Here is a 25,400-nt window from a genome sequence, read left to right as displayed (position 1 = left end):
AAAAGACCTGAATGTGAGACAGGAATCCATCAGAATCCTAGAGGAGAACATAGGCAGTAACCTCTTCGAAATCAGCCACAGCAACTTCTTTCAAGATATGTCTCCAAAGGCAAAGGAAATAAAAGCGAAAATAAACTTTTGGGACTTCATCAAAATCAAAAGCTTCTGCACAGCAAAGGAAACAGTCAAAAAAAAAAAAAAAAAAAACAAAGAGGCAACCCACGGAATGGGAGAAGATATTTGCAAATGACAGTACAGACAAAAGGTTGATATCCAGGATCTATAATGAACTCCTTAAACTCAACACACACAAAACAGACAAGCATATCAAAAAATGGGCAGAAGATATGAACAGACACTTCTCCAATCAAGACATACAAATGGCTATCAGACACATGAAAAAATGTTCATCATCACTAGCCCTCAGGGAGATTCAAATTAAAACCACATTGAGATAACACCTTACACCAGTTAGAATGGCCAAAATTAACAAGATAGGAAACATGTGTTGGAGGGAATGTGGAGAAAGGGGAACCCTCTTACACTTTTGGTGGGAATGCAAGTTGGTGCAGCCTCTTTGGAGAACAGTGTGGAGATTCCTCAAGAAATTAAAAATAGAACTTCCCTAAGACCCTGCCATTGCACTCCTGGGTATTTACCCCAAAGATACAGATGTAGTGAAAAGAAGGGCCATCTGTACCCCAATGTTTATAGCAGCAAAACTATGGAAAGAACCAAGATGCCCTTCAACGGACGAATGGATAAGGAAGATGTGGTCCATATACACTATGGAGTATTATGCTTCCATCAGAAAGGACGAATACCCAACTTTTGTAGAAACATGGACGGGACTGGAAGAGATTATGCTGAGTGAAATACATCAAGCAGAGAGAGTCAATTATCATATGGTTTCACTTATTTGTGGAGCATAACAAATAGCATGGAGGACATGGGGAGTTAGAGAGGAGAAGGGGGTTGGGGGAAATTGGAAGGGGAGGTGAATCATGAGAGACTATGGACTCTGAAAAACAATCTGAGGGGTTTGAGTGGCGGGGGCGTGGGAGGTTGGGGTCCCGGGTGGTGGGTATTATAGAGGGCATGGATTGCATGGAGCACTGGGTGTGGTGAAACGATAATGAATACTGTTATGCTGAAAATAAATTAATTTTAAAAAATAATGAATACTGTTATGCTGAAAATAAAAAATAAATTAAAAAAAATAAAATAAAATGTTATAAAAAAAAATAAATAAATATAAAAAAAGAACATTAAAAAATGAAATATTTGGAATAAACAGTAGGAAACAAGAAGCAGAGGAATATATTAGTGACCTGGAGTTTAGAGTAATAGAAAACAATCACACTGAATGTATGAGAGACAAATACTGCATAATGATAATAGACTTAGAAAATTCAGTGACTCCATCAATCAAAGTAATGTTTGCATTTTATGGGTCACAGAAGGAGAAGAGAGAAAAATGTGGGCAGAAAAATTATTTAAAGAAATAATAGCTGAAAACATTCCTAATCTGGGAAAGGAAACAGATATCCAGATGCAGGAGGCACATAGAAACCTGAGCAAAATCAACAAAAGCAGATCCACACCAGTTGGGTATTCGTCCTTTCTTATGGAGTCATAATACTCCATAGTGTATATGGACCACATCTTCCTTATGGCAAAATGCAGTGATAGAGAAAAAAAAATTTAAAGCAGAAAAACAAAAGAGATAGTTATGTATTTTTCAGCAGAAACTTTGCAAACCACAAGATAGTGGCACAATACATTCACATTGCTGAATAGGAAACATCTGCAGTGGAGAATACTCCACCCAGTTAAACTAGCATTCAGAATAGGAGAGATAAAGAGTTTCCCAGACAAATAAAAACTAAAGGTGCTCATGACCACTAAACTAGCCTTGCAAGAAATATTAAAGGGAACACTTTCAATGCAAAGGAAAGACCAAAGGTAACAATATGAAAGTAGGAAACACAAAAGAAGTAAAAATAATTATTTCTATTAAAAAATCAGTCAAGGAACTCACAAAATAAATTATGATAATATATACCTAAAATGTTGGAAGGAGAGGAGTAAAAGAATGGGTTCAAATGACCATCAACTTAATATAGACTGCTATATACAGAAGATATTACATACAAACATAATGATAACCACAAGTCAAAAACCACTAATAGATGCAAAGAATAAAGAGAAAGAAAACCAAATGTATCATTAAGGAAAACAAACAATGAAAGAGAATAAGAGAAGAAAGGATCACAAGAAAACATCAATAACAACCACAAAGAACATTAAAATGGCAATAAATATTTATCTATCAATAATTACTTTGAATGTAAATGGAATGCATGCTCCAATTAAACGACATAGGGTGACAGAATAGATAAAAAGAAAAAAAAAAAAAACCCAAGACACATCTCTATGCTACTTGCTTGAAACTCATTTTAGACCTAAAGACACCTGAAGATTGAAAGTGAGGGATGGATAAACATCTATCATGCAAAATGGATATTAAAAAAAAGATGAAATATCAATACTTATATCAGAAAAAAACAGATTTTAAAACAAAGACAGTAAGGAGACAAAAAAGGACACTATATGATAATTAAGGGGACAATGAAACAAGAAGACTTAACAAGTATAAATATTTAAGTACTCAACATGGAAGAACTAAATACATAAAATAGTTAATAATAAACATGAACTAAACAGTAATAAAATAAGAGTAGGGGACTTTAACATCCCACTTACATCAACAGGAAAATCCAAAATAAGAAAATCAATTAGGAAACAATAGCTTTGATGACATGTTGGGCCAAGTGGATTTAGCATATATAGTTAGAACATCCCATCCGAAAACAGCAGAACACACATTCTTTTTTTTTAATATTTTTTATTTATTAATTTGACAGAGAGAAATCACAAGTAGACAGAGAGGCATCCAGAGAGAGAGAGAGAGGGAAGCAGGCTCCCTGCTGAGCAGAGAGCCGGATGCGGGACTCAATCCCAGGACCCTGAGATCATGACCTGAGCCGAAGGCAGTGGCTTAACCCACTGAGCCACCCAGGCGCCCCCAGAACACACATTCTTTTCAGGTGCATATGGAACATTTTCTAGAACAGATCACATATTAGGGCACAAAACAAGTCACAGCAATTGAAAAGATCAAAATCATACCATACATCTTTTTCCACCATAACACTATAAAACTAGAAATCAACCAAAAGAAAAAAAATGGAAAGAACACAAATACATGGAAATTAAATAACATGCTACTAAACAGTGAATGGGTTAAGCAAGAAATCAAAAAGATATCTGTAAGTACATGGAAACAAATGAAAATGAAAGCACAATGGTCCAAATCCTGTGGAATGCAGCAAAAGCAGTTCTAAAAGGGAAGTTTACAGACATACCTCAAGAAACCAGAAAAATCTCAAATAAAAAAACTTAACCTTACCCCTAAAGGATCAAGGTGTAGATATAGATCTAGAAAAGATCTAGAAAAACGAACAAGTTCAACCCCCAAAGCAGCAAAAGGAAGGAAATAATAAATATTAGAGCACAAATAAATGATACAGAAACTAAAAATGAACAAACAAACAAAAAGTAAAACAAACAAAAATAGAAGAGACCAATGAGACCAGGACTGGTTATTTGAAAAGATTAAAAAAAAACATCATAAACCTCTAGCCAGACTGATCAAAAAACAAATAGAAATGACTCAAATAAATAAACTTAAAAATGAAAGAGGAGAAATATCAATCAAAACAACAGAAATCCAGAAAAAGAGAATATTATGAAAAAAATATATGACAACAAATTGGATAACCTAAAGAAAATGGAGTGGCAGGTCCCTACCCCAGATGACCAGCACAAGCCCCTGCTCACACAATTCTCTGAAGCCTGGAGATTAAAAGGTCAGAAGACTTGCCTGAGATAGAGCCAGGAGGGCACTGTGCTATTCATGGAGAGAGCAAGCAAATAACCTTGGGATAGACAGTATGGCAACAGCCATCTGAAAAATGCCTGGGGTACTTAGGGCAAAGATTATTTGCTATGCTGGGAGTACTTCTCTGAGAGGCAGCATTCACAGAGATCCCTCTCTGGGAAAAATAACATGGCTAGCACTATTTCTCTCCCCTGGCCCATAGCATAAACTTGAGCCACTTGCAAAAAGCAGCTCATCATGGACACTGGATGGCTAACTTGCATATGCCAAGCCCAGTTCCCTTGAGCTCTGATGGGACAGCCTTTCATGTCAAGCAAGATTCGGTCCCAGCACAAAAGACCCCTCCCCCAGAAGAACAGAACAAACCCCTGCCCACACCACATTCCCTGATGACAGAGTTCTTTAAGTCCTCAGTTCTTGTGGAGTTGGTGGCAGGTCGCACCTTAGAAGCACACCAGAGTGTACCAACATAAAACTCACAACATTCAGGCCAGGGACCAAGCACTGCCCACAGCTGGCCAGGAAAGCCTCTGCAGAAGACTGGCCTGAAGGACAGAGCAGCCAAATCACAATAGCAGAGCACACACAGCACACACCAGAGATAATACTGAAGTGCCAGGCTCTGGGGACTACATGACCTCTTTTTCATAAGGCCATTACTTTCAGAAGCAGGAAACATAATCAGCTTTTCAAAAACACAGAAAAAGGAAGAAACTTAGAAAAAAAGCCAAGAAGGAAGAGTTTATATTCAATGAAAGAACAAGACAAGGCCACAGTCAGGAATCTAAGCAAAAGAGATATAAGTAACATGCCTGATGGAGAATTTAAGGTAACAATCATAAGGATACTTAGTGAGTTTGAGAAAAAAATGTAAGACATCAGTGAGACCCTTACAATAGAGATAAAAGAGTTAAAAAAGAATTAATCAGAGATGATATATCCAATAAACAAGATTAAATGCAGACTTGATGCAATTAAGAGCAAACTAGAATAAGCAGAGGAACAATTTAGTGACCTAGAAGACAAAATAATGGAAAACAATGAAGCTGAACAAAAGAGAAAAAGAATTATGTAACAAAAGAATAGACATAGGGAAATCACTGGCTCTATCAAATGTAATAACTCATATTATAGGAGTCCCAGAAGTAGAGAGAAAAAATGGGGCAGAAAATTTATTTCAGGTAACACAGCAAAAAACTCCCCTAATTTGTCAAGGGAAATAGAAATCCAGATCCAGGAGACAGTGATCTTCCATCAAAGTCAATGAAATCAGGCCAACAAGATATATTGTAATTAAATTTGCAAATGATAATCATAAGGAAAAAAATCTTAAAAGCAGCAAGAAAAAAAACCTTAACTTCCAAGGTAACACCCATAATGCTAGTTGTAGATTTCTCAGCAGGAACCTGGCAAGCCAAAAGGGAGAATGATATAGTCAACATGCTGAATGGGAAACATCTGCAACCAAGCACACACTATCTAGCAAGGCTATCATTTATAACAGAAGGAAAGAAAAAGAGTTTCCCAGACAAAAACTAAACACAAGAGCAGCCCTGCAGGATATACTAAAGGGGACCCTTTTGTGCAAAGGAGAGATGAAAGACAAGAAAAGATCAGAGAAAATCTCCTGAACCAATGACAAAACAAGTAATAAAGTGGCAATAGTACATAGCTATTAATACTTACTTTGAATATAAATGTACTAAATGCTCCATTTAGTGGAGTGGTGGAATGGATTAAAAGAACAAGACCCATCTATATGCTGAATACATGAGTTTCATTTTATTTTTTTAAAATTTCTTTTCACTGTTCCAGAATTCATTGTTTATGCACCACACCCAGTGCTCAATGCAGTACATGCCCTCCTTAATACCCACCACCAGACTAACCCAATCCCCCATCTCCCTCCCCTCCAAAACCCTCAGATTGTTTCTCAGAGTCCACTGTCTCTCATAGGTTGCCTTCCCTCGAATTTGCCCCAAATCACTTCTCCTCTCCATCTCCCCATGTCCTCCTTGTTATTCCTTTATGCTCCACAAATAAGCAAAACCATATGATAATTGACTCTCTCTGCTTGACTTATTTCACTCAGCATAATCTCTTTCAGTCCTGTTTTTTCATCTTTTCTGATGGAGGCATAATACTCCATAGCATATATGGACAATATCTTCTTTATCCATCTGTCCATTGAAGGGCATCCTGGTTCCTTCCACAGTTTGGCGACTGTGGCCATTGCTACTATGAGCATTGGGGTACAGATGGCCCTTCTTTTCACTACATCCGCAACTTTGGAGTAAATATCCAATAGTGCAATTGCAGGGTCATTGGGAAGCTCTATTTTCAATTTGTTAAGGAATCTCCACACTGTTTTCCAAATTGGCTGTACCAACTCGCATTCCCATCAACAGTGTAAGAGGAGGGTTCCCCTTTCTCCACATCTTCTCCAACACACGTTGTTTACCATCTTGTTAATTTTGGCCATTCTAACTGGTGTAGGGTGGTATCTGATGGTTTTGATGGTTTTGATTTGACTCTCCCTGATGGCAAGTGATGATGAACATTTTTTTCATGTGTCTATTAGCCATTTGTATGTCTTCTTTGGAGAAGTGTCTGTTCATGTCTTCTGCCCATTTTTTGATGTGATTGTTTTGTGTGTGTTGAGTTTGAGGAGTTCCTTATAGATCTTAGATATCAGCCTATTGTCTGTACTGTCATTTGTGAATATCTTCTCCCATTCCATGGGTTGCCTCTTCATTTTTTTTTTGACTGTTTCCTTTGCTGTGCAGAAGTCTTTGATCTTGATCTTGATGAAGTCCCAGAAGTTCACTTTTACTTGTTTCCTTTGCCTTGGAGACATATCTTGAAAGAAGTTGCTATGGCCCATATCCAAGAGGTGACTGCCTATGTTCTCCTCTAGGATTCTGATGGATTCCTGCCTCACATTGAGGTCTTTTGTCCATTTCGAGTTTATCTTTGTGTATCATGTAAGAGAATGGTCAAGTTTCATTCTTCTACACACAGCTGTCCAATTTTCCCAGTGCCATTTATTGAAGAGACTGTTTTTTTTTCCCACTGTATTTTTTTTTTCCTGCTTTGTCGAAGAGTATTTGACCATAGAGTTGAGGGTCCATACCTGGGCTCTCCACTCTATTCCACTGGTCTATGTGTCTACTTTTGTGCAAGTGCCATTCTGTCTTGGTGATCACAGTTTTGTAGTAAGGCTTGAAATAAGACAACATGATGCCCCCAATTTTGCTTTTATTTTTGAACATTTCCTTAGTATTTCCGGGTCTCTTCTGATTCCATACAAATTTTAGGATTGCTTGTTCCAGCTCTTTGAAAAATGCTGGTGAAATTTTGATCAGAATTACATTGAAAGTGTAGATTGCTCTAAGCAGTAGAGACAGTTTAACAATGTTTATTCTTCTGATCCATGAGCATGGAATGGTCTTCCATCTTTTTGTGTCTTCTTCAATTTCTTTCATGAGTGTTCTGTAGTTCCTTGAGTACAGATCCTTTACCTCTTTGGTTAGGTTTACTCCCAGCTATCTTATGGTTCTTGGTGCTATAGTAAATGGAATCAATTCTCTAACTTCCCTTTCTGTATTTTCATTGTTAATGTATAAGAAAGTAACTGATTTATGTACATTGATTTCACATTACTGAATTGCTATTTGAGTTCTAGTAGATTGAGGGTGGAGTATTTGGGGTTTTACATCAAAGTATCATGTAATCTGTGAAGAGAGAGAGTTTTACTTCTTCATTGACAATTTGTTTTATTTTTTAAAGATTTTATTAATTTATTTGACAGAGAGAGATCACAAGTAGACAGAGAAGCAAGCAGAGAGGGCGGAGGAAACAGGCTCCACACAGAGCAGAGAGCCTGACATGAGGCTCAATCTCAGGATCCTGAGATCATGACCTGAGCTGAAGGCAGAGGTTTAATGTATTGAGCCATCTAGGTGCCCTTTCATTGACAATATGAATACCATTTATGTCTCTTTGTTGTCTGATTCTTATTGCTAGGATTTCTAATATTATGTTGAAGAGTGGTGAGACTGGCCATCCTTGGTGTGTTCCTGATCTCAAAGGGAAAACTGTCAGCTTTTCCCCATTGAGGATGATATTCACTGTGGAGTTTTCACAGATAGATTTTATGAATTTAAGGAATGTTCCCTCTATCCCTATACTTTGAAGCATTTTAATTAGGAATGGATGCTGGATTTTGTCTAATGTTTTTTTCTGCATCCATTGAGAGGACCATGCGGTTCTTCTTTCTTGCCTATTGATTTATTCTATCACATTGATTGTTTGGTGAATGTTGAACCACACTTGCGTTCCAGGGATAGATCCCACCTGGTCATGATAGATAATCTTTTTCATGTACTGTTGGATCCTATTAGTGAAGATCTTGTTGAGAATTTTGGCATCCATATTCATCAGGGATATTGGTCTGAAATTCTACTTTTTGGTGGGGTCTTTGCCTGGTTTGGGGATCAGGGTAATGCTGGTTTCATAGAAAGAGTCTGGAAGTTTTCCATCTGTTTCTACTTTTTGAAACAGCTTCAGGACAATAGGTATTATTTCTTCTTTGAAAGTTTGGTAGAATTCCCCAGGGAATCCATCAGGTCCTGGGCTCTTGTTTGGGGGTACGTTTTTGATTACTGCTTTAATCTAGTTACTAGTCTATTCAGGTTGTCAATTTCTTCTTGTTTCAGTCTTGGAAGTTTATGGATTTCCAGGAATGCATCCATTTCATCTAGGCTGCTTAAACTATTGGCATGTAACTGTTGGTAAGAATTTCTGATGATTGTTTCTATTTCCTTGGTGTTAGTCATTATGTCTCCCCTTTCATTCATAATTTTATTAATTTGTGTCCTTTTTCTTTTCTTTTGGATTAGTCTGGCTGGTGGTTTATTGATCTTATTGATTCTTTCAAAAAACCAGCTTGTAGTTTCTTTCATGCATTTTAATGTATCTCTAGTTTTTTTTTTTTATTTCATTGATCTCACTCTGTTTTTCATTATTTCCCTTCTTGTGTGTGGAGTTGGCTTAATTTGTTCTTGATTCTCCAATTCTTTAACATGTAAAGACAGCTGCTGTATTATTCAATATTTCTGAGGGAGGCTTAGATAGCTATGTATTTCCCACTTAGTACTGCCTTTGCTGTATTGCAAAGGTTTTGGACCAAATTGTCTCCATTCTCATTGGTTTCCATGAGTTGTTTAAGTCCTTCTTTGATTTCCTGGTTGATCAAAACATTCTTAAGCCAGGTGGCCTTTAGCTTACAGTTGCTTGAATTCCTTCTGAACTTTTTCTTCTGGTTGAGTTCCAGTTTCAAAGCATTGTGGTCTGAGAATATGCAGAGAATAATCTCAATCTTTTTTGTATCAGTTGAATCCTGATTTGTGACCCAGTATGTGGTCTATTCTGGAGAAAGTTCCATGTGCACTTGAGAAGAATGAGTATTCTGTTGTTTTAGGGTGGAATGTTCCCTATATATCTATGAGGTCTATCTGGTCCAATGTGTCATTCAATGCTCTTGTTACTTTGTTGATTTTCTGCTTGAATGATCTGAGAGTGGTGTGTTAAGATCCCCTACTATCAATGTATTCATATTAATGTGTATCTTTATCTTGATTAACAGTTGTCTTATGTTGTTGGCTGCTCCCATATTGGGGGCACAAATATTTACAATTGTTAGATATTCTTGGTGGATAGACCCTTTAAGAAAGATGTACTGTCCTTCTGTATCTCCGACTATAGCCTTTAGTTTAAAATCTAATTTATCTGATATGAGAATCACTACCCCAGCCTTCTTTTGAGGCCTATTGGCATGAAAGATGCTTCTCCATCACTTCACTTTCAGTTGGATGTATCCTTAGTTTCAAAATGGGTCTCTTGTAGACAACATATGGATGGATCCTGTCATTTTATCCAATCTGCAACCTTGTGCCATTTTATGGGAGTGTTTAGGTCATTCATGTTGAGAGTGATTATTGAGAGATCTGTTTTTATTGATATCGTGTTGCCTGTGAAACCTTTGTTTCTATACATTGTCTCCAGAAATTTCTGTTCAGTGACACTCTTGGGTTCTTTCTTCTCTTATAGAATCCTCTTTAATATTTCTTGTAGTGCCGGCTTGGTGGTCACATACTCTTTTTAAACCTTACCAGTCTTGGAAGCTATCTCTCCATCCATTTTGAATGTCAGCCTTGCTGGATAAAGTATTCTTGGCTGCATGTTCTTTTCATTTAGTGCCCTGAATACTTCTTGCCAGCCCTTTCTGGCTTTCCAGGTTTCTGTGGACAGGTCTGATGTTGTTCTGATGGACCTTCCTCTGTACATAAGGAATCTCTTTGCCCTAAGCTGCTTTCAAGAGCTCCTATTTAAAATTGTGATTCATCATTTTCACAATCAGGAGTCTTGAGGTCTTTCTAGATTCTATGATCTTGGGGGGGGTGACCTTTCTGCCTCTAGGACATGAACACTGGTTCTATTCCCCAGATTGGAAAATTTTGATGGAGAATTTATTCAACTCTATCCTGAAGTCTTCTTTCTTTCTCCTCCCCCTCAGGGATTCTAATAATTCTGATGTTGTAATGTTTCATTGTGTCATTTATTTCCCTAATTCTGTTTTCATGGCTTCTAAGCTGTTTGTTCCAGGCCTCCTCCTGATCCCCTTTTTCTCTATCAGTTTGCCCTCTTGATCACTGATTCTATCTTCTGCCTCAGTTACTCTAGTTGCTAGAGAATTTAGATTAGATTGGGATTCATTGGTAACATTGTTAACATCTTTTTTTAAAGATTTTATTTGTTTATTTGACAGAGATCAAAAGCAGGCAGAGAGGTGGGCAGAGAGAGAGAGGGAGGGAAGCAGGCTCCTTGCTGAGCAGAGAGCCCAATGTGGGGCTCGATCCCAGGACCCTGGGATCATGACCTGAGCCAAAGGCAGAAGCTTTAACCCAATGAGCCACCCAGGTGCCCCAGCATTGTTAACATCTTCCCTGATGGCTTTCACTTCTGCCCTAATTGATTCCATGTTGTCATTAATGGTTTTCTCCAACCTAGCCATTGCCCTCAATTCCCTTTCCAAAATACTGTTTATGTCCATATCCAATAGTTCTGTGGCACAGGGCCCAATCTCTGAATTTTTCCTCTGTTGGGCATTCCTCCTCCTAGTCATTTTGGTAAGAGATGGCTGAAGGGATGGGTAGCTGAATGTATCAACCATGATCCAGGCAGAATGAACCCTGGAAGACTTCTGAGCAATCAGGAGTCCCCACCAAAAAGAAGGAAAAAAAAAAAAGAGAGAGAGAGATAGGAAGAGACAGACTGAGGGGGCGGGGGAAGAAAGAAAAAAAAAAAAGACCCACTCATAATGGGTCCCAAAGTTAAAATTTAGAAGGTATGCAAACAAAAACGGACAAACAAAAAGACTGACAAAAGTAAATGACAAGAAAAAAAAAAAAAAGAACCCAGCTAAAATGCACCCCAAGTATAAGATTTATATACTACCAGAACAAAAACAAATATGCAGAAACACAGATAGATGAAAAAGATGGGAGGGTGGTTCTAAATCCTCAGTGTGGGTGAGGAAGGTTATTTTGATTCTTCCTGGGTGTATATTGATATCTTTGTTTAAAGGACTCAACTTTCCCGAAATAAAGGGGGATTAAAACTGGTTTATATATAGGGGTAGTATTGATTGGGGAAAGAGGATTACCTTGAAGCTTATCTCTGTAAGAATATTAAAAAAAATAGAAAATCAAATAAAAAACACAGACATATGTATCAGGAAAGTTCAAGTTAAAAGGTTATTATAGAGTGTGTTGTACTGAACCTCTTGTTTTGATGGTAAACAGGTTAAAAATTATTAAAAATTAAAAAGAACAAGAATAGTTGGAAGGAATTAAAAATAAAAATTGTATCTATTAAACTCTACCAGGAGTTTAATATTTTCTTTTCCCCCGGTAATGGGGTTTTACAGTTTTATGGGGACCCTGTGGTGGTTGTCCTCTTGTGTTTTTGTTTCTGTTTTTGTTTTTGGCTGGTTTTCTGGGGGAGGGGCAGTCTTTTTCAGGCAGTATTGCTAGAGTTGAGTCCTCCTGCCCCTTATTAAGTGGCTGGTCTCTGAGGAAACCAGTGTTTCAGGCTTTTGTTCTCTGGAGGGTTGTTTTGTTTTGTTTTGTTTTCCCCTTGGTGGATTTTGGCTGTTCTTTGGAGGTTTAGAGGAAAGCAAACTGCACCCAGACCTCAGTCTCAGAAAGAAGGCTCAGTCTGTTCCCCTCTGGCTGGTCCAGAGCACATAAACTCCTCCTCTGCAACCTCCCACAAGTCACATGTCTCCAGCCACAGGGGGTCTCAGGAGCTCCCGCTTGTCTCTGCATCTGACCGTTACTAAGACCACGAGCAATATTAGTCCAGAGAGCTGCTACCAGCTCTCTGGGCAGGTCCAGCCCACTGGAGAGATCTCAACCAGAGAAGTGCACAGAGACTTTCACTTTGGCCCAGGCTGGGAGTGTTCAGACTCTTGAACTAGAAAGCACTGGCTAGCACCCACACTGACCTCTCTCAGGGGAGGGTGTGGAGCATGACTCAGACCCTGGTTGTGTTGTGCATGAGCAGAGTGCAAAAGGCTGTGGTTCTAGAGAGCGCCGGCTGTCATCCACACCAGATGGTCTCACGTGCATGCTAGTATCTCAGGGACCATGGCCTGGATGCTTCACAGCACTCTCTTTGGCATGGCGTCGGTGGTGGCCATCCTGGGTCTGTGGGTTTGAGCTCGTGCTCCCGTAACTGTCTGATTCTACCAGTTTCCCCTTAATATCTTTTTCTCTTTTTGAGTGCTTTTAATCAGACTCCAAGTTAATGCTGGCCCTCAATCACAGGGCACTCTCATATTGGGGTATTACTTTCCAATGGGTCAATTATGGTGGCTCCCTACCCCTTTTGTTTATTCTCTGATATCAGTCTGACATTCCCACTCCGCTTTACCTGTCCACTGGATTGTATTCTGCCCCCTGTAAAGATCTAGAAGTGTATAATCCTACATCTCAGGCTGATTTCATGGGTGTTCAGTGCTCTGGTAGATAATCATCTCACTTTAGGCGACCAGTTGAAACAGCATCTCCTACTCCTTTGCCATATCCCTCCTCTCCCCAAAAAAATCATTTATTGTCTTCTTAATTTTGACCATTCTAACTGATGCAAGGTGGTATCTCAATGTGGTTTTGATTTGAATCATCCTGACAGCTAAAGATGAACATTTTTTCATGTGTCTATTAGCCATTTGTATGTCTTCTTTGGAGAAGTGTCTGTTCATGTCTTCTGCTCATTTTTTGATGAGATTATCTGTGTTGAGTTTGAGGAGTTCTTCATAGATCTTGGATATCAGCCCTTTTTCTGTACTGTCATTTGCATATACCTTCTCCCATTCCGTGGGTTGCCTCTTTGTTTTGAGTGTTTCCTTTGCTGTGCAGAAGGCTTTGATCTTGATGAAGTCCTAAAAGTTCATTTTCACTTTTGTTTCCTTTGCCTTTGGAGACATGTGTTGAAAGAAGTTGCTGTGGCTAAAGAAATAGACTCTTAACTATAGAGAGCAAACTGATGGTTACCAGAGGGGAGGTGGGTGAGGGAATGGATTAAATAGGTGTTGGGAATTAAGAAGTGCAGTTTTTGTGATTTCAACACGTGTTATATGTAAGTATTGAATCACGATATTGTACATCTAAAACTAATATTACACTGTATGTAACTGTAATTTAAACAAAAACTTTTTTAAAAAGGGTAAAAAGAACCATATTATCATTTCAGTAGATGCAGAAAAAGTATTTAACAAAGTACAAAACCCATTTATCATAAAAACCCTCAACCAAGTAGCTTTAGAGGGAATATATCTCTAATTATTAAAGGCCATGTATAAAAACTACACAGCTAACATGATCCTCAATGGGGGAAAACTGAGAGCTTTCCCCCTAAGGATAGGAACAAGACATGTATGTCTACTATTATTCAACGTAATACTAGAAGTTGTAGCCACAGCAATCAGACAATAAAAAGAAGTAAAAGGCATCCAAATCAATAAGGAAGAAGTAAATTTTCACTATTTGCAGATGACATCATACTCTACACAGAAATCCTGAAAATTCTCAAAAAGTGCTAGATTGTTAAGTGAATTCGGAAATGTTGCAGGATAAAAAATCAGTGTACAGAAATCTATTGCATTCCTATACACCCATAATGAAGCAGCAGAAAGAGAGATTAAGAAAAGAATCCTATTTACACTTGCACCAAAAACAATAAGGCACCTAGGAAAAAACCTAACCAAAGAGATATAAGATCTATAGTCTGAAAACTATAGAATACTTATGAAAGAAATTGAGAAATACACAAAGACACATACTCATGGATTGGAAGAACAAATATTTTTAAGAAGTTTATGCTACTCAAAGCAATCTACACATTAAATGCAATCCTTATCAAAATACAAACAGCATTTTTCAGAGAGCTAGACCAAACAATCCTAAAATTTGTATGGAACCACAAAATATCCTGAAAATCAAAGCAATCTTGAAAACTGAAAACAAGGCTGAGGGCATCACATATCTGGATTTCAAGTTATGTTATAAAGCTGTAGTAAATAAAACAATATGGTGCTGGCACAAAAATAGACACATAGATCAACGTAGCAGAATAGAAAATCCAGAAGTAAACTCACAATTACATATGGTCAATTACTCTTCAATAAAGCAAGAAAGAATATCTAATAGAAAAAAGGCAGTCTCTTCAATAAATGGTGCTGGGAAAATTAGACAGCCACATGCAGAAGAATAAAACTGGACCATTGTCTTACAAAATAAAAAAAAATGAATTCAAAATAGGTGGAAAACTTAAATGTGAAACAGGAATCCATCAGAATTCTAGAGGAGAACACTGGCAGAAACCTCTCTGACTTATACAACTCAACACCCAGAAAATGAATAATCCCATTAAAAAATGGCGGGACACATAAACACATTCTTTCAAAGAAGACATCCTGATGGCCAACAGACACATGAAAGATGTTCAACATGACTCGTCCTCAGGGAAACACAAATCAAAACTACAATGAGATATTACTTCATACCTGTCATAATGGCTAAAAAAAAAAAAACCGCAAGAAACAAGTGTTGGTGAGGACATGGAGGAAAAGGAACACTTGTGCACTTCTGGTAGGAATGTAAACTTATGCAGTCACTATGGAAAACAGTATGAAATTTCCTCAAAAAGTTAAAAATAGGACTACCCTATCATCCAGTAATCATGCTACTGGGTGTTTTCCCCCAATAATACAAAAACAAAACAAAACAACACAAAAACTCTAATTCAAAGAGATACATGCACCTGTATCTTTAGAGCAACATTATTTACAATAGCCAGGATGTGGAAGCAGCCCTAGTGTTAGTGCCCATAGATTGATGAGTGGATAAAGAAAATGTGATATATATATATATATATATATATATATATATATATATGTATATATATATACACACACACATACATATCTGTATATATACACACACACAGACATACGCACACACACATATATATATAATGGATATACACATAAATGTGTATATATATGGATAAATATAATGGATATATGTATATCATATATATATATATATATGTATGTTTGTGTGTGTGTGTGTGTGTGTATACACATACAATGGAATACTATTCAGCCATAAGAAAGAATGAAATCTAGTACACAAGAAAGTGATAAAACATTGTATGTTAATTGAAATTAAAATAAAAACTTAAAAAATAAGTATTTATACAAAAAAAAAGAAATCTTGCCATTTGTAATGACATGGATGGAGCTAGACAGTATAATGTTAAGTTATAAAATTCAGCCAGAGAAAGACAAATATCATATAGTTTCACTCTTATGTGGATTTTAAGAAACAAAAAAGACCTTCAAAAGAAAAAAAGAGAGAGAGAGTTAGACAAACCAGAAAAACCCTCTATGTATAGGGAACACATTTATGGTTACCAGAAGGAAGATGGGTGGTGTGAATGGGTGAATAGGTGATGAGGAATAAGGATTGCAATTGTCTTAATGAGCACTGAGTGATGCATGGAATTTTGGAATCACTGTGTTTTACACCTGAAACTAATATAACACTGTATGTTAACTACACTGGAATTAAAATATAACAAAAAGATGTTTTAATTTTATATTCCTTTAGCAATGAAGGAAAAATCAAATATAGCAATTAATTTATAATAATGTATCTAATGAGATTATTTGTTTTTATACCAAAGCAGTTGTAAAGTATAATTTTTAGTACTTCTTTATGAAAGAAGGGGCCCACAAAGGCAAACATGTCTAAGGTCCACAAAAGTCATGATGCAGCCCTAATGTCAGTAGGAGTACTACATTTGCTTACAACAGTATATGAAGTTAGCTTTTTTTTTTTTTTCTGAAGCTAGCTTTTCATAGCATTTGAGAACATAAAGACCCTACTTCTCTGAGTATCAGCTGTTTGCATGAGGTGCCAAGTAAGAAATAATGCTGGTCCGAATTGTTTTGTGGATCTATCTGTAAGCTTCTGAACAGGGTCCCAACTTCATCTGAGAGTGGATCCTGGCCCTGCTCAAGCCCAGCTTGTAAACTGGCTTTCCTCAGCAATTAAGAAGCCAAAAGGAAAGGGGGTCGGTAGTCAACATGCTACAGCTTTGTTTTTCCTTAGTTGTGGCTTTCCTTCAGGCAGAAGGCAAAAATGTAACTCCCTCAGAGTGATGCTTTACCATCCTCCTGACAGACATATCCTCAGCATACTGCTCTGTTTTCTTCAGCAGCCAAAAGCTGCTGCTTCCTCCAAAGGGCAAATCAGTCAACAAGAATGGTAGGGTATCAGTGCTATTTCTCACTCTTCATGGTAGTTTTTTAATGTCATTGAATGTCATTGAATCCAGTTCTTTCACTTTATGGAAAACTGAAGTCCAAAGGAGAAGGTGACTTGCCTGAGGTCACAATCCAAATTTGTGTCATAGCCAGGAATAGAAACCACTTTCTCTCTAAGGGCAAATAACATATGCATTTAGTACCAACTTTTGTATTTGTAATATGAGGATAATGTTAATTTCCAAAGATGGTTTCTACTGTGTGGCATATAATCTATATTTTGACAGATCAAGATATCCTACGCAAACTGGAGAAAGAAAAGATTCTTGTCTTCACACCATCCCGAAGGGTCCAGGGCAGGAGAGTTGTCTGTTATGATGACCGGTTCATAGTCAAATTGGCTTTCGATTCTGATGGCATCATTGTATCTAATGATAACTACCGAGACCTTCAAGTTGAAAAGCCAGAATGGAAGAAGTTTATAGAGGAGCGGTTGCTGATGTATTCTTTTGTGAATGACAAGTACGTTGTTTTCAATAGGCTCTGAATAGACTAAATCCAAGTTGTACTAGGAATAGATTATTTCATTTCAATAAACATTTACTGAACACTTACTGTGTACTGTGTATTATGCTGATTGCTATAGGGATAAGAGGTTGAATAAGAAATAGGACTCACCCTTAAAAGAGGCTCAAAGTGTAGTGGAGAAGAGAAAAAAAGAGAGACACAATGTGTTGTGATAAGCAGTATGGTTAGTTTTTAAAGTTGCTTTGTCTACATGAAATGATAAGAAAAAGCCTCAAACAGGAGATGACATTTGAGATGAAGTTTAAAAACAGAAGAAAGGGGACTACTGGGTGTTATAGGTAAAGAGAACATCATAAATAAAGCTATAAAGATGTGAAAGTGAGTGTCATGTTGGGGAGCCACCAGGAATGCCAGTATGGTTGAAACATATAATTCACAGAAGAATGATACACTAGAAAAATCATCTTGTGTGTGTGTGTGCGTGTGTGTGTGCGTGCGTGCATGTGTGTGTGTGTGTGTGTTCAAGTGAGAATGGAGGGAAGAATGCTGGCCTAGCTTAAGGCAGAAAGGGCAGTTAGAAGGCTGTGACAATAGTATAGGCAAGGAGTACTGAATGTCTGAACTCCTGAAGTGGGGGTGGGGATAGAAAGGAAAGTGTTTACCTCTTGCTTGTTTGATTTCAGATTTATGCCTCCAGATGATCCTTTAGGACGCCATGGCCCAAATCTTGAAAATTTCTTGAGAAAGAGACCTGTTGTTCCGGAGCATAAGAAGCAACCATGCCCTTATGGTGAGTACCTATGTGCAAAACTGAGTTCTGTACTAAGGGAAACATAAGGACTTATATGCATACTTACTTCTCAAAGGTTTCCCTTTTGAATGGAAAAATCTTATCTTGTCCACTTCCTGGGATTTTAAGTCTGTGACCTTATGTATTCTCCGTTAGGCATTTAAAGAAACATCTTATAAACCACATGAGGGAAAGGTAACTAGAATTGAAGGAAAGATTAGTTGTCACTTGTTTAAATAATGCATGCGTCCTTGCTGCCTCCATCCTGACCAGTGTTGCTGGAGGTAGGGAAATGCAGAAACCCACATGGCCTATGGAAGCAGAAAGGGCAAAGCCAAATTGGATTTGGCCACAGGAAGGACGTATCTCTCAAGCAGGTGATTGCACTCTCTGTCAACTAATAATACTCTTTTCTTCAGTTCTGTATTTTCCAGTTTGCCTTCAAACTTCAATTTCATTTGCTCTTTTAAAATACAGTTTTTTAGAGTGCTTTCATGATCTTACACAAGTCCCTCTGACACAAAGTTTGTAAGCCTAACAGTGCAACATAGGCTGCCTGGTCTGAGGCTACTTTGCATGTTCACTCTTTTTGGATAATCATTTATTTATGGGACATCTTGGGTTTTTTCTTTTTATCAATTAACATTTATATAAATTATATAGTATTTTCATGTTCATTATCATCATTTAATCTTCACAATGACCATATAATATAGGCATAATTATGAACATTTTTAACAGAAGAGGAAATTGAGGCTCAGAAGGTAAAGTCACTTATTAAGGTTACATGGCTAGTAAGCGGCAAAGCTGGAATTGAAACACGGGTCTGACTGGCTTCCAAGCCTATGCTTTTTGCATTGTACTATGCTGCCTGCTGCTAGCCTACACCACCGCAGCATGCAGGCTATGTCTAGGCAAAGTTGTGAATTACAGGAATATGAAGGCTGTTCAACTGCTCAGTTCTTAGCTTTTTCACTGTAGTTTCCTCTCCAGCTTTCCACTTCTTCCCTCTCCCCTCACAGTGTGTGATGCCTCCTTGATGTTGTCCTGCCTCTCTCATCTTTGTGGACAGTTAATTTTCTTCTTTAAGCCCAAACACTAAAACTCTTACTTGAGTAACCAGATTCTTACAACAGTTTCTGACAGATTTACACCAGTATGAGAGAGAGTCTTACCCCAAGGCATTATTTTTCAGGCAAAAAATGCACCTATGGCCACAAGTGCAAATACTACCATCCGGAGCGGGCCAACCAACCACAGCGTTCGGTGGCTGATGAGCTCCGCATCAGTGCCAAACTGTCCACAGTGAAAACCGTGAGTGAAGGCACCCTGGGCAAGTGCGGCACAGGGATATCTAGTGCCAAAGGTGAGACAACCTCAGAAGTCAAATGTGTGGCCCCCAAGCGCCAATCGGATCCCAGCATCCGGTCCATGGCTGTGGAGCCTGAGGAATGGGTGTCCATTGCCCGTAAGCCTGAGGCCAGCTCTGTCCCCTCACTTGTGACTGCCCTAAGTGTCCCCACAATCCCACCCCCCAAAAGCCATGCAGTGAGTGCACTCAATACCCGTTCAGCCAGCAGCCCAGTGCCAGGATCCTCTCATTTCCCCCACCAGAAGGCCTCACTGGAGCACATGGCCAGCATGCAGTACCCCCCGATCCTGGTTACCAACAGCCATGGGACCCCTATTAGCTATGCTGACCAATACTCAAAGTTTGAGTCCTTGGGGGACCATGGCTACTATTCAGTGTTAGGCGACTTCTCCAAACTGAATATCAATAGCATGCATAATCGAGAGTACTACATGGCTGAAACAGACCGAGGGGTATATGCCCGGAATCCCAGCCTCTGTCCTGACAACCGTATGAGCCATACCAGGAATGACAACTATTCCTCTTACAACAATCTATACTTGGCTGTAGCTGATAGTCATCCTGAAGGCAGTTTGAAGCTGCATCGCTCCGCATCTCAGAACCGTCTTCAGCCTTTTCCTCATGGCTACCATGACGCCTTAACGCGAGCACAGAGCTATGGCCCAGAGGATTCTAAACAAGCCCCCCACAAGCAGTCAGTTTCCCACTTAGTTTTGCAAACCCAGCACCCAGCAACTGGAGCCTGCTCCAGCTGTCCTGGAGACTACCCTATGCCTCCCAATATCCATCCTGGGGCAACCCCTCAGCCAGGACGTGCCCTTGTAATGACTCGGATGGACAGCATTTCTGACTCCCGTCTCTATGAGAGCAACCCCATGAGGCAAAGACGACCTCCTCTGTGCCGGGAACAACATGCCAGCTGGGATCCATTGCCCTGTGTAACTGATTCCTATGGCTACCACTCCTATCCCTTGAGTAACAACCTCATGCAACCATGCTATGAGCCAGTCATGGTACGGAGCATGCCTGAAAAAATGGAACAGCTTTGGAGGAATCCTTGGGTTGGAATGTGCAATGATAACAGGGAGCATATGATCCCAGAGCATCAGTATCAGACTTATAAGAACCTCTGCAATATTTTCCCTTCAAACATTGTTCTTGCAGTGATGGAGAAGAATCCCCACACAGCAGATGCCCAACAACTGGCAGCTTTGATTGTTTCTAAGCTTAGGGCTGCTCGTTGACATGACATAGGACTTATTCCTTTATACAAAAATAAATATTAATATTAATAATGTACTCATACTATGATAATAGTAACAAACAATTTTGTGTTGCGCTTTACAAGTTACAATGTTTATGTTATTTGAAGCGCAAAACAACCCTGTATGGTAAATCTTACTAATGTCTTATTTTCTAGAAAAGGAAACTAAATCTCACTGAGATTAAGTTACTTGCCAAGATCACACTGCTAGCAAGTGACCAAACCAGGACTCATACTCGAGTCCTCTGACTCCAAGTCCCATGCTTTTTTGCACGGCACCATGCAATGGAGGACAAAACTCAGGGGAAGAGGTCTAAATATGAAACTCCCAAGAGATTCCATTACCAATGTTTTCTTAATCACATTCTACATTACAAAGTATTGATAATATATCTAATTTAGAGAGCAGGATCAAATCACATCTTGAATGAACCTTTTGGGATTTTTAATAGGATATTTAAAGCTACTTAAAAGTAAATACATAAATTATTGCATGAATATCTGACCATTCAATATCTTTACTAACCAAGCTACAGGGTCACATCAAGGCTTCTAGAGATGTATTTCAAACCTATTGTTAACAACTATAGTGCATGTATAACTGTAAATATTTAGTTTGAGATGTTTGTGTATCTCCATATAACCTTTTATATAGTGATGATAAGAAAAGCTCTGCACAGTCCTTAGTCTACAGTTGTATAGATCATGAATCCAACTTGATTTTATGTCACATTTCATAGTTTCAACTAGTTTTGAAAGTGAAATTACATGCCAATATTTGAATAATGTTTTCTTAGTCATCAGAGCATACTAGCTCTATTTTCTTTGCACTTTTTACTTGTCAACATTTACTGACAGTTCTTAGCTTTTAAGTCTCTTCACCTTAGCAAATTAGGGATCAGATTACAGCTTTCTTCTTCAGAGGAGCTGATGGATAAGCTCAAGTTCTAAGCATAGTAGGTGTGTGCTAGACAAGCACAGAAAAGTTTGAGAGGACCAAGGGGTTTACTACCAGACTCCACTTCCCTTTTCCCAGGGGTGATGGTCAAACTTGTGCAGCATTACATGATGAACACAAAAGCTGCACTCAAAGAGGGTCTAATGGATACTCTTTAGACTTCTGACCTATGCGGTATTCCACATCAAAGGATAAAATGTAATGGAGGACAGCGCACAGACATGTAATCCACTTTCTTCTGCTGTCTGCCCTTTGGGCAATAAGGTCAATAATTGATGGAACAGAATTTCTTTAGGGAACAAAACCAGGGGATTTTCTAAGTGGAAAAAGGCAGCTCACAAAAGGGGTTGCTACATCTTTGCTAATAGTTGGTTCAGTTATGCACTTCAAATACATGCAAAAAGGATGCACTTACCCTTAGATAATTCTTAAATGCATTACTAAACACTGCAGGACTTTGGGTTGGCACCATTTGTGCAACTAGTATCTTGCTCAGGGTGGAAACCTTTGTAGCTAAATGCCTCTAAACGAGGCATTTATTTTTTTAAGCCGTACTAAATGAACCCCTTTTTTAATCCATTGTATATTAAACATTTTGGACCATGACCTACTCACTACTTCTTGAGATGGAACTTGCTAATTTCTATGAATTTTTTTTGTCATGAAAGTTGAGAAGGCCTGGACTAGGTCTTTTGGGTGACACTGCCTATAAATGTTTCTTACTGTGAAACATTCCACGTGTGAGGCTGTAGTCAGGGTTGTTTTTGGTTGTTTGAGAATGGCTTGCATGCTGCTTTCTGGCTTTCTGTCTCTGTCCTTGTTGACTAAAACTGCATTTCAACCAGCATTTTTCTTCAGTTAACCACAGTTTCATATTCATCTTCTACCCTCTGATCTTTGTGTTCCCCAGCATATTGAGGTGTAAAAAGTATTTTCTGTCAGGTATAAAATAGAGAGTGACAGTTGCCACTGAAGTGTTTGCAATTCACACAGTTTCACCCAAATTTCACACAAATACCATTTCCTATGTTCAACTTCTTGGACCTCCTGAATCTGTCCCTTGTCTAAATCAGGGTATTTGACAATCTTAGATGACTGTACTGCCTTTGTACCAGTTCATCTTCCTACCACAATCATCAATGGTACCACAGTATCCACTAGTTGCGAAATTTACAGGGACATGGTTTATCTTGTTAGCTGCAAGATATTTACAGCACATGGTATATCTTGTTAGCTGCAATTTATCTTGAATATGTTCATGTTTAGTACTCAGAAAAACTGTAGGCTCCTCCCAACACAGGAAATAATTTTAGGGCAGCATATGTATTTTTTATTTTCAAAAAACAATTGTCATTCTTCTTATAAAATGTGTATGAACTGAAGTAACAAAAAGCAATTCCTAAATAACCATAAATGACCTTTTGTTGATACAAATTATCTTTTTTCCCTGATTGTATAAAAAACAAGTGTACAAAACACATAATAAACTAAGTTAGGTAACTGACTTTCACCATGATGTTTCTGGCATTGTGTGTCACAGGAAAGCAGCCTGGGAGGTCATGAGGGAGCTATTTCCAAAGAGCAAGCTTCTTTATTACTATGCACACAGCTATTGTGTGTACAGTTGCAAGCATTATTTTGCATAATTTCTCTTTAGCCCATTAAATTTAATATGTCCCTGCAAAGGGAATTTTGTGTCAAAAGTGTTTAAGAAGCGGGGGTGCCTGGGTGGCTCAGAGGGTTAAGCCTCTGCTTTCAGCGCAGGTCATGATCTCAGGGTCCTGAGATCGAGCCCCGCATCGGGTTCTCTGCTCAGTGAGAGTCTGCTTCCTCCTCTCTCTCTCTCTGCCTGCCTCTCTGCCTACTTGTGATCTCTGCCTATCAAATAAATAAATAAAATATTTTTTAAAAAAGTGTTTAAGAAGCATAAATATATGAATGCATAAATCTAGCATGGTTTTTAGTGAAGTTATTAGAAAAACATTTTCTCTGTACTGAGGTCTGCATACTTCTTGACTTTTTCCATTTTGTTTGTAATTATAAAACGAGAAAGAGAAAGAAGCATTGGGAACTTCTCAGCTCTCCTGTTAATAAAACCAGGCTTCCTTTCTAGGGTTAAGCATGTGTCCTGCAGAATACTTACCTCTAAGCACTCAGCAAGAATTACTGCACAGTGTGCTGTGTGGTTCCAAGGACCAGTATATTTTGCAAGAGGTGCTTTGTACTTCTAATTTTTTCACTAAATTTCTGCATTCATAGCAAGTCTGTGCCTGCTCAGGCCTTAGATTTTGTAGATTTTGTGATTTTTTTTCTCTTTTTGTGATTTTGTTGTTATTTTTATTTCAACCTGAAGAAGTGTGATTCTGGAGTGGCATGGTCAATCCAGTTACAAGAGCCCTTTCAAGGTAGCATATAGCCATTGCACTGTCTCTTAAAATGCAAAGTATGGAAGGGAGAATGACATATGCCTTATGAAAAAGGTCTGTAAAAGTTTTCTTTCTTCTAAGTAAGAATATAAATATAAGTACTCTCTCTCTCTCTCTTTCTCTCTCTCTGCTAGTTTCCAGAACTATGAAGATCTACTTTTCTATTCGAGAATAAATTATCTTTATATAATAATTCAAACATTGATACACATTAACCTTTGCCACTGAGCTTTCTTCTAACATAGAAGAGTTCACTTTGAGAGGCGCTCTGTTACTGTTCTATCTATGCTGTTAGTACGGGACTTTGTACAATTGCCCTTTCCAAGGGCCAACACTTTCACTACACTTTTACTCTGTGAACCAGGTCTGAGACTGCACAGGGAAAATAATGTTAAGCTATCCAAAGAGCCCTGCTCATGTGTCCCCCTAATTCTTCTCTGCATTCCCCTAGTTTTCTTCTCCTCACGTCTGACACTGAGGAGGGCATAATCTTAAACTGAAGTGGCAATACAGTTTGTTCTCACTGGAAACCAAACCAGTATTTTTTGGGAATCTGCTTGTCTATAGTAGTTGATGCCTTTGAAAAGACTCAGCATATTAAATGTCTATCATATTGTAGCTAGCTATATACATAGGCAGATTGACTATTTCTAGTCCTGATTTGTATATCACTGAGCTATAGTAGTTTGCTTTATCCATTTGTGGGATTAAACAAATACTGTTTAATGGTTGTAAACTTTTATAAAACCTCTTTGGGTTTTTTGTTTGACCCAAACATAATGTAAGTCTCAATGACAAAATACACAAAGCCAACCACAAGTGAGTGAAAATATATCCCATCCCCAGTTTTGTCTACTCCTATAATGCAGGTGCAGTGCTTTGCAATGTTCTCACTAGCATGAATGTGCTATGACTACCTAATGAGGTTTTCATTGGTTTCACCTATAATCATGACTGAAAATGCTGTATCATTGACGATAATGAACTGTAACACACTTATTTTCTGCATAAACTATTTGTCTACTAACTACTAATGACTGTGTTTCTTTAAGAACATCAACAACAAAAGCCATACCACACCGACCTACACGTATACTCTATATCTCTTCTAAAAACCTAATTTTTTGCCCTTGGGGAATTTCAATAAAAATTTGAAACTACAAGGAAAAAAAAATCTGTCCTTGGGACTTGCAAGAAGAGAGT

General features: G+C 38.3%; 1 protein-coding gene across 8 annotated transcripts in view; it reads left to right on the top strand.

Moving 5' to 3' along the window:
- Positions 1 to 23,591, top strand: part of ZC3H12B (zinc finger CCCH-type containing 12B) — a 596,951-nt gene extending 573,360 nt beyond the window's left edge. For all 8 annotated transcript variants that reach the window (XM_082715906.1, XM_082715905.1, XM_082715899.1 and 5 more), the window contains 3 exons: positions 17,147 to 17,381; positions 18,071 to 18,177; positions 19,373 to 23,591. In XM_082715906.1, the coding sequence (XP_082572032.1) occupies positions 17,147 to 17,381; positions 18,071 to 18,177; positions 19,373 to 20,793 (1,763 nt within the window). In that variant the 3' untranslated portion in view covers positions 20,794 to 23,591. The remainder of the gene's footprint in view (positions 1 to 17,146; positions 17,382 to 18,070; positions 18,178 to 19,372) is intronic.
- The last annotated feature ends 1,809 nt before the right edge of the window (positions 23,592 to 25,400 follow it).

The sequence above is a fragment of the Mustela nivalis genome (assembly GCF_964662115.1).
Source record: "Mustela nivalis genome assembly, chromosome: X".
NCBI lineage: Eukaryota > Metazoa > Chordata > Mammalia > Carnivora > Mustelidae > Mustela > Mustela nivalis.
Note: the sequence above shows the minus strand (reverse complement) of the source record. Positions and strands in the feature narration are given on the sequence as shown.